This window comes from Notolabrus celidotus, chromosome 7 (assembly GCF_009762535.1).
Source record: "Notolabrus celidotus isolate fNotCel1 chromosome 7, fNotCel1.pri, whole genome shotgun sequence".
Classification (NCBI taxonomy): domain Eukaryota; kingdom Metazoa; phylum Chordata; class Actinopteri; order Labriformes; family Labridae; genus Notolabrus; species Notolabrus celidotus.
The window spans coordinates 9,452,683-9,469,693 of record NC_048278.1 but is presented as its reverse complement, the minus strand read 5'-3'; the positions used below and the strand labels follow the sequence as shown (position 1 = coordinate 9,469,693).

At 36.1% G+C, this 17,011-nt stretch overlaps 1 protein-coding gene across 1 annotated transcript in view; it reads right to left on the bottom strand.

Moving 5' to 3' along the window:
- The window catches only part of tenm3 (teneurin transmembrane protein 3), a 517,897-nt gene that overhangs the window by 278,196 nt on the left and 222,690 nt on the right, over window positions 1-17,011 (bottom strand). The window contains 4 exon segments of the mRNA XM_034688142.1: window positions 3,664-3,953; window positions 8,895-8,968; window positions 9,809-9,929; window positions 10,316-10,514. Of these exon segments, the coding sequence (XP_034544033.1) occupies window positions 3,664-3,953; window positions 8,895-8,968; window positions 9,809-9,929; window positions 10,316-10,415 (585 nt within the window). The 5' untranslated portion in view covers window positions 10,416-10,514.

Below are 17,011 nucleotides of genomic sequence, written 5' to 3'. Positions count from 1 at the left end.
AGGGTTATTAGCTCTGGAACATACCAAAGTCAGAGGAATAACTTCCAGACTTGGGAAGGAAAGGCATCAGAGGAGAAACTTCAACATAATTGAGTTACAATTATTTTTATAGACATTTTGCTTGGAGTGAGATAAGTGAAATCAGAAGACGACTTACTATCGAAATGTTCTTCAAACACTGAATAACAGTGAGTGAATGAAAACACCACAGATTGGATCATGCAGTGATCATGCTGTGCTCACATTTGCTCGCCAATGCAACAAGGCAATATTACTGGAAATTAGGTATCTGACAACTGGAAACGGTTTCACTCTTGCTGTTCTCACAGAAGGTCAGCCACGTGTAGTGACAACCATGCTTCCTCACGAAGATAAAAGTTTCTTTCCATTTCTTTGGATGAAATTGCTCCTCAACATTCCTGAGTCATTTTTTGTGGCTCCTCTGAGAGGATTCTCACAAATGTTGTGAATACAATCTCTACAGTTAAGGCTGCACCACTCACCAAAAAGGACTGTATACTTGGGATCACTGCCATCACTCTTTTTTTTTTGCTAACTTCTGGTTGGTTGAAAACATAAAGACAAATCCTCAGAAGGTCACAGCAATTGATATGGCTGTCCACTTGGCTTTGTTGTTGCCTTTGTTGCCAGTTTAAAAGTGGAATGTCACCTACTCAAGTCCTCGCTTTTACTTTTTGTACACAAAGACGAGGTTGAATTGTAACACAACATTTTCTACTTGAAAAGGCTGTATAGAATTCAGTTTCTTTCTTATTTAGCCTTAACCCATGACTGACATTCAGCTTGAAAATTTCTCTGATAGTTCTTGGGACAAAAGAGAGCATGACCTTCAGAACAGAAAGTACTTGGTGATCAGAAACAGTCCAAAATCAAAAGTAAAGTCCAGGATCTTGCCTCAACAGTTCCAGGGCTCCTGAGAAAGTTTTGAAGATGTAATGATGTAAAGTTTTTTGATTCAACAGGACGCCTCCAGCCATTAAGTCCTTTCCCAAATGCTGTGTGGCCGTATTATCTTCCGTGACATTCACGATTTCACACATCTTGATGGCTAACTGTCCTTCATCTGGTTTAATCACCATCCTCATAATGACCCAGCCACCACTATCATGGGACACAAAGAGTCTATTACTACTGATAAAACCAGTCTACTCCTACAAACACTTTATCTTCACACGCTTACAAATGGGATCACACACACACACAAACACTCACACACAGCTGCATTTTAAAGAGTCAATTAGCCTTTGAAAACTTGACGACTACTCACTTTTAGAGCCGTGAAGTGTTTCCTCCAGAGCTCTGACATCCACAGCATAATGCCATTTAATAAAAACATTATCAAACTTAATATAGCAAATACAACGAGTCAGCACTTCACCTCAATGTTAATTACAACATCACATCTCTTAATGAAAACCTTCTGTGTGTGCGTCTTTGTCAGGCTTGATGAAAATACTGCGTGTGTGTGTGTGTGTGTGTGTGTGTGTGTGTGTGTGTGTGTGTGTGTGTGTGTGTGTGTGTGTGTGTGTGTGTGTGTGTGTGTTTTAAATAAAAAAAAGTCCTTCATTGAGTATAAAGACACACCTGTTTGGGAAAACTACCTGGAGGATAATGAATAGTCTTCACAAATAAACAAAGATGAAAAAGTGCAAACACAGGCACAAAAAACTACTTTACAAACACATCTGATCTTAGACTGTCGAGTGCAAACAATAGGATGATGGTGGGTTGAAAGCAACATGTACGCACCACTAAGGGAATGAAAAAAACATGTCTTTTCATGTAGTCGTTGTAAAAAATAAATACTAATTATATCAAAATATTTAGTAGAATTTTGAAGTATTCTAGTTGTTGTTAGAAGGTTCATATTTAAAAGAATTACAAGATCTTATTGAGAACTGAAGGGTACAATTAAGATAAAATAAAATAATATTTGAAGATAGAATTTAGTAATTTTGGTCGACAGTCCATCCTTGATACATACGTCTGTTTCAACCTTCCACTTTTCTCTTTTTTAAAGAAAATCTACTTTTCCCTCGCTCACTAATTACTCTCAATGTTGGTTGATTCTCTGTGTGTGTTTCTGTATCCTCACACACCAACTAGGCCCGAGCTCCATGCTGAGCTGAGAAGGATAAACAGATGCATTGTCTTTGAGTTTCCCTTGCTGCTGAAATCTCTACTGTAACGATGAGAAAAGCTGCGCTGGTTTAAAAATAAAAAAACATAATTCAGGATCTGTCAGGTGCAGAGCCGCCATTGGGTGATGGAGAATACACAGTTGGAGTAAAGTTACAGGAGTGCTTTTTTGCCTTAATTATCTTAATTTGGTTTAAAGAGTAGAATTCATTTTGTTTCTGGTAGTTTCAAAAAGTCACAATCAGGTAGTCATATTTTATGTTAAAAAACAAGGCAGCTTATTCACTGATTGATGAAATATGTTAATCTTTTGCAATTATATTACAGAAATCTGAGATTTTCCACCAAAGATCAATTCATTAAAAAATATGTTGTTTCAAAGTGACTATAAACTTGTTTTTCTGTTGCAATATTCCCGGTCCAGAAAAAGATGCATCTTGTTATTGTTCAAATCATTTCCTACAGATTAAAGATCAAAATGAGAATATTTGATATCAATTTGGGATTCATTCTTCAAACAATAAAACACAGATGTTTATTTTACGCCAACACAAACCTATGAATAGTAGAACCAGAAATTTTTTTTTTGCAGAAGGCTCTTCATTTTTTTCAAATTGAGAAAAATGTATTTCACTCAGGTTCTATGTAATTTATTATGTAATGTTCAACGATAATGCTAAAATACTGAGCACAGAAAACATTTTTAAAAATCCTTACTCCAAATATCTGATGGTGATTCTGCATGACCAGATTTCTCACCCGTTTCAATGTTTTTTGTTTGAATCTCAGATGGAAATTACAACACAGCCCAGTGTCACAAGCTACAACGTTAGAATTAAAAAATAGAAAATGTTAAACTCAATTTATTCTTTCTTATATTCCATTTTTTAATACTTGGAGGTGGAGACACTTGACTATGAATTGTATGACAAACTTTGATATCACACACTACCCATGTCTTTCGATGGTATACTGAGAAGACATATTTCAGCCAGAGTAAAATAAAAACCAGAACATGCGCCTTCTCTCTCTCTTTCTCTCTCTCAAACACACAAACAGCATGAGTGTCACTTCTCATGCATGATATGACCTTTTGTTACAAAACTACTGCTCAGAATTTAGTTTTGATTCCACCATTGACAATCGGAAATGTATCTCATAATTCTAGGCACAATAAGTCATCTTCTGTGAGAGGCAAAAGTTCAATTATTTTTTCATCTGGTTAATAAGATTATAATTCTTAAAAGGACTCAAAAATGTCCTCACTATTTGAGAATACAGGGCGGTATATCATCAGTATCTCTGACACCACATGGGAGTGTCTGATGCAGCGAGTGAAGGTGTCTCTAGTGTGTGAAAGTGTGTGACTGAGGAGAAGTTTCCAGTCGGCAGTCGACTAAACTCTAACCGTGGACCACTCCTCTGGACTGAGGAGTGATGGGTTAACTTTCTGCCGTCGAGGTTCTGTCCTGAAAAGAAATAAAAGATTTAGTTTGGCGTCCTACCGTTGTCGCTGTCCGACTTGTTCTCGTGCTCGGTGTCGGTCAGAGTCAGCACTGAGTTGGAGCGGCTGGACAGGCAGGAACTCCTCCCGGAGGATTTACCCAGACCCCCACGACCCCACAGCCTCATGGCTCGCTCCGGTGACATCACGGCCTGGCTGTCGGCATCCATGTCCTGGGCTGTTCCGACAGAGAAGCCGCGGTGGGGGAGGCCCATCTCGGTGCAGAAGGCCAGGCCGCGGCGGGGCGGCGGATCACAGATTCCCAGCTGACGGAGACTGAAGTGCTGACCTGAAACACAAACATGTAGACCTTTTTAAGAAACATGGATCAGATTTACACATATTCTTACATTTCTATCATTGTTTCTTGATGTTATTTCAGCTTCTAAACAGAATGTGAGCATATTGTATATTTATATAGCTTTAAGGGAATGCATTTTAACATATATTTGTATGTATTTATTGTTTTATTATGAAAAGGACAGGGACAGGGGCAGAGTTAGCAATAAGAATATTTTGGCTACATCTGTAGTCCCTGTGCAGAAGTACAGAGATTTTTCTGTTACAAACAAAGGGTAGAATATTTAATTTTCAGTTAGATATCTTTAAATTTCAATAAAGCTATTTTCTCACGTTAAGGTGGTAACATTATGAGGTGAATGTTTTTGGCTGTTTTGCAATCTCATGGAGCATTTTTATCAGAGTTTAATTTAAATCTCAGCAGCAGCAGCAGCAGCTTTTGGTGTAGGTGTATTGAGCTCTGACTGATACCAACATAAAGTGTTACACCAAATAGATTAACAGGACACCATTTTGGCCTCGTGGTTAAATCGTATGCTCCATGCACAAAGGCTGTAGTCCTAGAAGTGGGCGGCCTGGGTTTGATACCGACTTGCAGCCCTTTGCCGCATATCATTTCACACTCTGTCTCTCACAGTTTCCTGCTCTATCTACTGTACCATCCTCTCGACAAAGGTTAAACTAGCAAGACAAGAAATATTTATAAATATTGACATGAATAAAATACAAGGAGAAAGGAATGATCCTAAATAGTTTCGGACCTTTCCATCAGCCGAAACTAACAAGACTGGTAAAAAATAGAGGTCTGCTTTCAAGATTTATTCCAGATTACCAACTGCCTTCTTCATTTATTTTATTCTGGGAGCCAAACTTAATACAAAGCTGGCTGCTATAATGTATATGAATACATTTTTCATTAAATGTATTTGAAGTAACTCTTTCAAACCGCTGTTGAACAACATCTGTGATAACTATTTAAACAAAAATGAAAAGAAGACAAATAAACTATCAGTAAAATCTTGGAGTGTGCCTCATCATCTTTAATCAGCCAATGAAAAAGGAAATTATAAAAGCTTTCTGTAATTAATGGCACAACAAGAGATAACCAGAGCTGCCGTTCAATTAAAAGTTATATTAATTTTAAATGAGCTTCAATTAGGCCAGCATGAAAACGAAGGCGATAAGATGGCGGAGTAATTATGATTTTTTTCATTTCTCAAATGTTGACGCTGTGTTAATTGGAGCTGGAGAACAATGGATGTTCCCTGTGCTGAAGCATTTTTCATGGGACATTTCAAACCATTTCTTTGTTTTATATGCTCTTCTCTTTGTATTACATTTCACTGTTATCAAGACTTATTTATTATTTGTTCTATTTATCGTCTGATATTTCTTCCTAACAATTCAACAATCATTAACATCCTTTTCAACATCTTACTTTGACGAAAACCTGCCTCCAATCCTGACCTTTAATGTTCTCAAAGATCCACAAATCTGTCTTCAAATGAATACAAAAATTAAAAAAAATGATAAAAAGAGCAAAGCACATAAATTACAGTTTTAGAAAACACCATTTGTTTTGTCAAAATTGATCATGCACTAAGTAAATGTAGTGATTATGTGATAAATTACTAACATTCAGTACAGAGATTAGAAAAATGAAAATTAATATTCAAATTGGAGGTGTTTATGTACTATTTATCTATTCATTGATTTATTGATTTTTTGATTTATTTATCTATCTAGGAGTAAAAATAACAGGCTTTTGCAGATTTAGAAATACATTCTCTAAAACATCTTCGAAACATCCAAATATAAAACTAGTTATAAATATGAAAAGTATTAATCATGACATTTCAAGCACAAAGTGTATCGCTGCTATGAGAATAACTTCTTATTTTTGACTGCAGGCCCTATTTATATGTTTGAAGGATACTTAAGGACTCAGAGATACATACACATTGATTTTGCCTTCTGCTAATAGGAGCAATAGGCTACATCAAGAGGAGAGGGGGAGCCGCGCCTCATAATGAATGTAAGTTAATGATGGTTGGAGGTTTATCCTCAATCAATTATTCATGACTCACTGAATTGTGAATCAATTTTCAAGCAGTTTGTTTTATCACAAAAGTCAGATATGTATTTATTATCCAGGATAATAAAACATTACAATTAAAGATAATGTATTTATAAATTCATTTAAAAATTATTTCTTTTATAGAGTAGATTGCAAAAGCTTATACTTAGAATCAACGTAGCATTAAAGGCTTAGAAAAATGTGCTTGCTTTATATTCATATTTCTTTCATTTTTTAAAAACAGTTACTATGATAATGATTTTTTTATATTTCAAAATCATTTTTTACATTTTAAGTCACACACTGTGTACAAACATGTATGAATATATGTAACAAATGGTATAGTATGTAACAAAATGTAAATATAATAATAATAATAATAATTTAAGTTATATATTATGTATATATTTATGATGTAAATACATTATATGTATAGACTATATGTAGCCCAATATGATTTAATGCAATACACTATATTCAAAGTATTTGTAGTAGTAAAATATTCTATAATACCTTCCAACTTGGAAGGCATCCTTCACTTGTTTGTGGGACCAGAGGGCAGATTAGCCCTTTCCAAGATGACGGTAAAGTTGATGCATCTCCCAAACCAGGAAAGCAGCATCTACATGTTGATATCTATATTGATGATCAGCATGTGGAAAACATTTTGGAAGAAGTGCTATGGCAGCAGTATGATGAAGGTGAGGTGACCCAATCAAAGTTTGTCCACTAAAAGGTCTTATGTCTGTCACTGGCAGGCTGTGTTCTCAGTCCTCCAATGTCCCTAATTAAACTCAGACCTCAGTGCCCAATGAGGTGAATAATCACAGGAAGGTGTTATACATGGTGCCAAGAGAGTGTGCTGGTGCTGCTCATACAGAAGAAACAGGATGCCAAATGTCTTTCACACCCACAGAGTAGGAGTGTGTGTTCTGGAGGCCCATTTTACAGCAATCACTGGAATAACACTCCTACAACACTGAAAGCATCGCGTTTCATTTCACCTGTGAAAAACAACATGACCAGTCACTTCTAAATCTTTAAAGGACAATTCTGGTATTTTCAACTCTGATTGTGGCTCTGATTGACTTTTCTTTACGCCAAAAAAACATTACCACACTACTGCCACTATACCAGTGTTCTCCAATATTTATTATTTTTTTTAAATAATAGCATTTGATGTGCAATAAGTCAATAAATTAATAGTATGGCTACCCTTCTTAAATACATGTTTAATATGGTCTTAAATAACAGTTTATGTGTATTAGTCTCTTTGACTTTTAGACTTTTATCCTTACCCTTTTAAAAAATATTTTAACTATTTGTATTCTTAATTAATTTTGATGCTTTAACTTATTTCAATAACACATATTTTATTGTTGGTGTGCATTGGTCTCTATTTTAGTCTCTATTTTATTCTATTTTTTATTTTTATTTTTTTTTAGTACTATTTATTTTATCATCATTATTATTATTTTCCCTTAATATGTCTTGCCATTCTTTTACTTCTGCTTCTTTCTTGTTTTTCAATCAGTGTAAAGCACTTCTGGTTGCATTTGATTTGTATGAAATGTGCTATATAAATAAAGCTTGATGATTGATTGATTGATTGATTGATTGATTGATTGATTGATTGATTGATTGATTGATTGATTGATTGATTGATTTGGTTAGGAGCTTAAAGGCAGACAAGAAACAGGGTATTTGTTTTTAGAGATGAACAGCAACTTTCTTTGAATAAAGTTACAATAATAACACTTTGAGTTATAAAGACCTTACAATAAAAACTTCACAATGTACTTTCACAAACAAGCGAATCACAAATTTCAGGAGGCAAAGAAATAAGCTCTAATTTTATCCTTTGGGAAATTACAGGTGGGGAATCACAGGTGAGCAAATTAGGTCTTCTTTTAGTCGCTGACGGGCTTAGATTGTTATTTTAAGTGTCTGACAACATTACAGGAAGGATCCCCACAGAGATCAACCTTTGTTAAAGAGGTAGATGATTTTCTTTTTAATTAAACTGCTGTTAAATCACTCTGCAAAACCACCGAAGTCCTTTCACAAAAATAATAGATTTACCCCGCAGATTACTAGAGTTGCTGGTCTACTTCTACCTTGGTCTGTTAGTTTGATTTTATTATTCTATTGTGCTTTCAATCATGCTTACAATTAACAACACCAGAGTCAAAGCAACACTAATACTTATAGTGAAAGAGGCAACAGTACTTCAGAAACTGTGTTTTCTGATAAAAAAAAACTGCATGGAGTAATGGAGTCTGGCGCTTAAAGAACCTTTGAGGTTTATGGGTGGTTATCAAAATGACTGAAATGTACACCAATGTGCCGTTATGAGGCATAAAAGAAAACCAGATCATTAGCAGAAAGACTGATTATTTCTATGAAGTTATTTTCAGTGTTTGAAATTACTGCCAGGGGGTAGGTGTCAGCCAAAGTGATTGACTGCACAGTGCGGTAACAGATATTTTTCAGAGCAAAGAATCTCAATTGGTTATTTATTTGGGTGCTGAAAGAAAGAGTCCACCGGGGGCACCAAAATTTACACAACCAACATTTCCTCCCAGGAGCTTTACATTGCAGCTATTACAGCCTGCTCTTAAGCTTTTAAACTGAAGCTTTTAGGTACTACTACAATAAATGTTGGAGCTAAATGTTAATCAGTAACTAAAATATGAACATAAAAAGAACCAGGTTTAAAAATAATTGTTTCTTTCCTCTTCTAAATGCACAATATGTAGCTGTTGTCAAAGCAGCCAAGCAGATGGCATGTATATGAATATGCGAGTGTGTCTGTGTGTGCGTGTGTGTGTGTGTGGAGGTCCAGAGTCTCACCATGTCGGTTAAGGTCATCTTGTTCTCGGTGAACCATATCCTTGTGTCCCTTTGTAGTCGTCCCGTAAAGCAACCTGTCAAAAATCAAGGAGAAATATAATCAGGTGTCGGTTACTATTAACCAACACCACTTTGGTTTCGGACATTATCATCCCTGTGTGGAATGTCAAGGGAAAAAAAATATTGCAAGTAAACCATAAATAAAACAAAGGATATATGATGTAAAATAGTGAAACTCATAGCCGACCAAGGCTCAAGAGTGATTCAGAAAGACATCTAAAAACACATGTGTTTCTTAACAACCTGGCTCACATTTAGAGTCAGCAACATCTGCTCTTAACTAATTGGAAGGCACCAAGAAGAATCAATTAAAGAACAACTAACAATACATTCTCCTGTCAGACGCTGGATCGCTCACACAAGAATAATTCTCATCTAAGAACATGTGAATGTTGAAATCCAATGTATTCGTGTTAATTTTCATTTAAAAATATGAAACGTAGTATGCTCATCAACAGTTTTTTTAAAAATATGTTTTTCTTTTTGCTTGTTTGTTATTTTTATTTGTTTTTTTTTTCATCTGCAAATAAAGACATCACAAGCTTAACCAGAAATTAATTTTGAGTAAAAAAAAAAATAGACTAAATTAAATCTGCAGTTGTTGTGCTGTACTGTAAGAAAAATCAATGGTTGATGCTCAAGAAAAATTTGGCACTCTAAACATTTCCATTCATCAACTTTACTTTAAGTCTCGACAATCACTAAGGTTTCCCTCGTTCACAATGATGTTGAGTCATCAGCTAATAGTTATATTGACTGCAACTCCAAAAACTTCTACAGTTAAGTCTTGACTTTTCATTACAACTTATCTATTTATAACAGAAACTGAATATATTGTGGCTCTAAACTCTTACCTGGTCTGGTCCTGGTGCTGGTCAAAGGCCTTCAGGGTTTCACTGGACGAGTACGACTTCTGAGTTGGGACCCGGAGCCCCTGAGAGCCAATGGCACAGTCCTCACTGTCCCCTGATGAACCTAGCATAAAGATAGACATGCAGACATAAACTCAAATCATTATTTGAAATCTACAACCCCAATTCAATCAAATGTTTATAATAATAGAACGTTAATGTTTACAGATCATTTAAAGGCTCATCGAAAACAACAAATTGAATGTTGAAACTAAAATATATTTGTTTTATTAAAAATATGTGATCATTTTAAATTTAATTCCAGCAACATGTTTCAGAAAAGTGGGGAGAGGCAGAACAAAACAGACCACCTGGAGGAACCTCTTGCTACGTTCTGGAAGACGCCACAGGTTAGTAACATGAATGGGTATCAAAGGACACTCCAGAGAGACTGAGTCTTTAAGAGGTTCCCCACTTTGTGAGAGACCGCATGTAACTTCTCTTTCTTACCGTAAGGTCCCTCCTTGTCCTTGCGGCTCTTGGAGAGAGAGCAGTATGGACGTCGCTCTTTCACTTCCATAATGCTTCGGCTTGTACTGCTGGCAAACATACAGGCATGCTGCTGTTCAGCTGCACACAGAGAAATAAGTTTCAAGAGGAGTAAAGAAGGAGAATCAGCCAGAGACAGCGATGGGTTGTCGTCCTTCACCTGAAAACAAACAAACACAGACAGACAGAAACAGGACTAGTCAGTGACATGCTGAGGATGTGCTCCTCTGCTCCTAAGAAAAGCATCATGCTCAGTTAATTTAACATTGAAGGAAAAGCTATTCATGGCCACATTTTTTATCTTAAAAATTCATGAAACTTAACACAAAGACACTGAACTACAATTATTTTTGTCAGCTTAGAAAGGAAACTGACTTTTTGGGTTCCATTTGCTTAGATGACAACCAACAGAACACATGCGTCCTCATGGGATCATTGCTTTTCCGTTATATTTAAAATCATCTGACATACAAAAATATAGCAGCTGAAGCTTTAGTTTTGTTTGAAACCTAAAGCAAATATTATGGGCCTATTTTTTTCCATTTAATTTTTGTTTATTGTTTTTAGGCCTTTATACACCTTTATACATCTGGATAGGGTGACAGAGGATATGGGGAGTAGAAAGCAGAGAGGGTTGATAGGGTTAAGTTACGGAGTCAAATCAGGGACCGCTGTGACAAGGACTACAGTCTCTGTACATGCTCAACTATTAAGCCATAATGCCCCCCTATTGTGTTGTTGTTGTTGCTATTGTTGTTGTTTTTTGCATAATTAGAATAACTAGAATAAGCTCAAAGAAACCTAAAATGCCAAAGTGCAACTTTGAAAACTTTATATTTGACAACTTTTCTGAGATATGAGGCATTTAACTATGTAAGAAGTGCTATCACAAAAGGTAAAAATACTGATATACATGATAAAGACAATTTTTACTGCTGATATGAAAGGGCTAATCTAACATTTATCTCATGATGCCTTTTTCTTCATATGGTTCATTAAAGTTTGAGCTCCATTCTTCATTCATACATTTAAGGCAAACTTGCTTAACACACATTCATCAGTATGGAGGTCACAGAGCTCCCCTCCTGCCCTTCAGTATGAACCCCGTGTACCTGCATGCATAGCTGCCTCGACATCTGTTTCTCTGCACCACAGCGTGATAAAACATCCAAAAGATAATTACTGTCTGTGTATCATGTAAATGACTCCTTGTGAATCTAAATGAATCGTCTCTGCACTGTAACACTTAACAAGTCCCTGTTTCATCTCGTATTTTAATCTGTGAGATATAAAGTGTCAGGCTGTCAGTCCACATTTAGTGAGCCTCAGGAGTTGATTTTCATTTAAGGAGTTGATTCTCATTTAAATAATTTTATTAGCCAGGTAGTTTGGCACTTCGGGGGGGATTTTTCGAATAATCGTTAAATAGATGCCAATGATGATGGAATAGTATTTTGGCTTGAAATGACCATCCCTAGTTTGTAAGTTAATAATATATATGGATTCTGTTTTAAGCATAACAAAGGGAGAGGAGTAACCAAGCAGCAACCACTGCAGTTCCCAAAGTGTCCACTAGAGGCTATCTCTTTAAGTGAGTTAGTCCCCATAGAACTCCATGTTAAAATATCCAACTTTACAGCAAAACTAAACATGTTTACAGCCTGGTAGAAACAAAGTTTTGATCTCACGAGTAAATTTCTCTATTTATGTTTAGAGTGGAGCAGCAGTAATGAGTCGACAGTTTTTTTACACCATTCGTGTTGTGCTCTTGCTCTTGCTCTCCAAAAATACATTTATATGTACTAGCAACAGGTTTAATATATTCCATGAGCTCACATTATCTCTTTTAGTCAGACATGTGAATACCTAAAGTCAACTAAGACCACAAAAAAGTTGTATTCTAGGATAAATATCCATATATGATCAATCCTGACCCCAGAATACAAATATGAAAACCTCTTAACAGAGGTAACTTAGCAGAGAACCTAAAAAAATTCAAAACTAAAAATGCATTCAAAGCCTAATTTGTTGCATCTGAAAAACAGTCTTGCATCTTGAGAGATCTGAGCTTTTCTGTTTATTTCATGTCTAGGAAATGGACATGTTTTATTTTATTTTCATGCAGGAGTCGAGCCCTCTGAAAGTTCATAATGTTAATGCATGTAATTTAGTCCTCCCATCTGGTATTTAAGAAATGTAAACACAAATACAAGAGAGCGAGAAAAGCAGTAGAGCATTTCTCCTTAGAAAAGAAACATTTACATTTTTCAGCCTTCACCTGGGCAAACATGGTCAACCTCAAAGACAGCTGGATTATACAACATTAAGTATACACAGAGGTGGTGGAAAGCACTATAAATTCAATGAAAATGGTGGAGAAAAAAAAGACAAAAACGGTCCTTGTCGTATTCAGATAGACTTCTGACAGGTCAGGGCCAAGCCAGAGCCAAGCCTTTATACATCCCCAATTTCCCAAAAATTTGGATGCTGTGTAAAATGTTGATTAAATCCGGTTTTGAATGGGATAATGGAAACTGCATGAGCTCAAAATTCATTCCAAAAGGTTTTGTCTGAGAACATAGTTCATTAGGGACAAAGCCTTTTACAGGGGAGACCTTGGATATTTCAGCAAGACAATGCCAAATTACATTCTTTACAACAATGAGTCTGGGTGCTAAGCCGGCCTGCCTGCAGTATTGACTTGTACGGGTTGGAAAATATTTTGAGTATTATGAAAGAAAATTATATATCAAGCAAGAATGGGACATTTTACTTTTAAAAATCAAAGAAACTGGTCTCTTTTATTCCCGAATATCTACATTGTTGTTAAACGAAGAGGTGTTAGAATGCAATGGTAACCATGCCCTTGTGCCAATGATTAAGAAACATGTTGATGGCGTTAAATTTAAATTAGTGGGAGCCGTTGGCCTAATGGTCTAAGCACGCCGCATATACAGAGGCTGTAGCCCTCGTCGCAGAGGACGCGGGTTCGATTCCAGCCTCGACCATTTACTGCATGTCTTCCCTCACTCTCTATTCCCCACATTTCCTGTCTCTCTTCAATTGTCCTAACAATTAAAAAATCAATCAAAATCAATCAACCAAAATATAACTTAAATGTTTTTAAAAATGAATACAAATTAGCATAAATCGATAAATCTTCTTGATATGTTATTGTTGATATATTATAATTTTAATTTAGAGCTTAAATGATCTGCAAACCATCACATTTTGTTTTAATATTTTACACATCATCCTAACTTTTTTGGAATGGGGTTGTATTAAATTAAATTTATAACTTTATTTAATTGAGACCTTTCTATAACAAACCAAAAGGCTGAAAAATATGAAACAATATGAGTCATCTCAATTTCAAACAAACTGAATGGTGGTCCAAGTTACTGGTATACAGTCAGTATTAGCAATTGAAGTATACCAATATGTGCGTGTGTTGTTGAACCAGAAGCCATACATTATACTGAGTGTTAAAAGTAGCCATCTAGCCTTGCAGCCCATCCTTATGTTGTATGTCTGATTGCTTTAATAAGCTTCAGCATCAGGGAGAGTTTTATTCTTCCCTCAAAGTTGGATTTAAACTAAAAGGTGTCAGACTGATTAGCATTTTTGAAATGGTCTAACGATTCAGGGCAAATTCATGCAAATTCACCATGAAAATTCACATCCTCCTCTGTCTGAAAGCAGTGTTTTCTGCGGTTGAAAGAACAGCAACACAGCTTTTCATAACAGGCCCAAGCGGCAGGGAAATGCACTCCACTAATGCCCAGTCACATTTTTTGACACTGTGAGTCACTCACAAAATAATTGACGTATTTTTGTTGTCTAGTGTTTGCTGTCAATCATGTTGCTCATCCAGGTCTTCATATTAACTATTTTGCCGGACCGCGCCCAGTTTTGTCTCATCAACTTGAAAAATGGCAGAGAATAAATTTTAAAGTTGGTGTGATTAAAAACACAGAGGTAAAGGTGAAATCTGAAAGTGTTGATGTGGGTGTTATTATGTACCAACTGAAGTTTAAAGTGTATATACAAGGATATACATGTGAAAAAGATAACATCCTAGATCCACTTTTTGTGGTAGTTTTGCACCAGCGTTGCTCCATGTTAAACCAAAGGATAATAAATATGCAACGTCTATTTCATGACTTTGGAATGTCCAAAAACATCCATGTTTTTGTGGTTGACTATAAGAAAACAAAGATTTAGTTGTGTTTGGACCCAACTCATCTCAGAGAGGCTCAGCACAGAAAGCTAGGTCATGGAAAGTAATGGCAGAGTTTCTGGGATTGGATGATATGCTTTTTTTCATATCTTAATGTTATTAATACCCTAAAATATTCTGGGCTTTCTGACTAAACAGTCTGGGAATATGCACATGGATGTATTTTTTCCTCTAACCTTATGGGTAGTTAGTTTTTATAGTTAACGTTCTGTATTTGATGATATAACATACATTCTGGAATCAAAACAAGTCATCCTTGACTTTTGGTTGCACATCTAAAGTTAAATTCTGTGTTGTGTTGATTTTAGTGCCCCCTGTGGAAAAAGTGGTATATATAAAATATATAAATTATAAATAATTGAGAACCTTTGCTGTGGAAAATGTAAAAAATCAATCATCTTCTCTGACACCTACTGCACTGGAGCATTTAAAAAATACTTTATAGTTGTCAGTCGTCATGCTGATTTTCTTATTAAGAGGCATCAATATTAATTTTAACGTTTTATTCCTCGCAGAAAAAATCTTGCAGGTGTTTAAGGTCTTCTGTGTGAAAATTATGTTTCTTTGACTCATCCATCGCCCCTGACCACTTTCCTTAATGGACTCCAAAGCCCTCTCCATACTATAGAGTCATATTTTAAAGCATCAGACCATTAATCAGGTGGTTATATTTGTTAAGCTGGAAGTTTGAAGTTCAGAGAACCAGATGCATACATCAGGATCACAAAGTCCTCATTCAGACTTACTGAGTTTTCCATTTAAGAATGGGAATGGTGCTAAACCTGCTATTTTTTTCTGCTGCCCTTTATGCTGAGTTGTATGTATTAAGGTAGATCTGATCCCACGATGGGGCAGTAAGCTGATAGGATAAATCCACAGGCTGTCAGCAGTTCTTTGAGTCATGCGTGCCTCTTTTATTTACACATAGATTAACCGGAAGAGAAGAGAAAGTTGGAACTATGCTTTCTTTGACCACACAGATATAAAGAAGAAAAAAAAGACAAAGACACAAAGGCATGAGAAAAGATATGGCAAATGGAAAGCAAAACATGAATAGGTAACACACAAAAAAAGAGAAGAGGATTGTAAGAGGAGAGAGAGAGAGAGAGAGAGAGAGAGAGAGAGAGAGAGCGGTAAAGACTTGCTACGTTGGATGGACAGATTTATAAGCTGTCAACTTAATCAGAGACACTGAGCCGTAAATCCCCTACCTTCTGGACCTGCATGCGTGTGTGCATGTGTGCATGTGCATGTCTGCGTCATAAATGTGCAGTTTCATGACGCACTTCTTCTATCTTCCCCTTTTCTATTCAGTTCAATCCATCTTGACTTTGCCCGTCAAAATGAGTCTAATCTCATTCCTTTTTTTCTTTCAATAACAGCAGGGCAAAAACGGCTGAAGATGCACTGTTATAATAATGACCCATCACCCATTAGCATACCCATCAATTCCAGGTAAGAGATACGGTAATAACGTCATTATTGGTGACATAACCCCGGAGGGGTCGGAGGATTCTAGTATTAACGTGTCGTTCTTTATTTCTGCTGAAATGACCGACTTGATGTAAAAAAACTTTCCAAAATGCTCATTAATTGATAAAAATTAAAATTGAACATTGTATTTTATTCCTTCCACTCTCTTCTTTTCATTTCCACTCATGTGAATAAGCCTTCATTTAGTTCTATGACTTCTTTTGCAGAAGGATTTAACATCTAAAATGCCAAAATGCATTTACTGGTAGGTGATAGAAAGTGTTGCATTATATGTCTCAGGAGGCACCCACTGAATTTACAATGCGCTTTCATTCATGTTGTGTCCAAAAGATATGATCATTCAGAGCCATTTTGACTGCTTTGTATCTGATAAGGACACAGCAGCAGCGGCTGTGCCATATAGAGATAGGTGCATGGGCCTGTTCAGTGCTGCTTTCAGTAACAGTCTATTATTCAGTAATAACAGACTGGAGAGTGTCGTATCTGAGCATTCAACATGTCAGGATTAAATATAAGCAACCAAGCAGCAACCTTCAAACCAGTTTTTAAAAAAAAAAAAGTAATGGGGAAGCCCCAAAAAATGCACTTCTCGGAGTGTCCACTTGAGGCTGCCTCCCGAAGTGAGTCATTTCCTGTGGTGCCCCATGTTAAAATGTCTAACACAGATAATACAATCACTGTTTTTAACCTCTATGCTGTGTTGATGCTGTTGGTGCCTATAGATGATTTTTATATTCACAAAACAAGTTATTATACCACATAATAATAAAACCAGTTTTCTGTGATTCATGGTCGTCAAATACATTTGTTCTCTTCCCACACAGTCTTCCAACATCCTCAACATTCAATATGACAATACGTTGTTACTTCCTGCTAGTCTCTGTTCTGTCTGGTTTTGTCTCTTAAGTGTGTACACTTGTAGC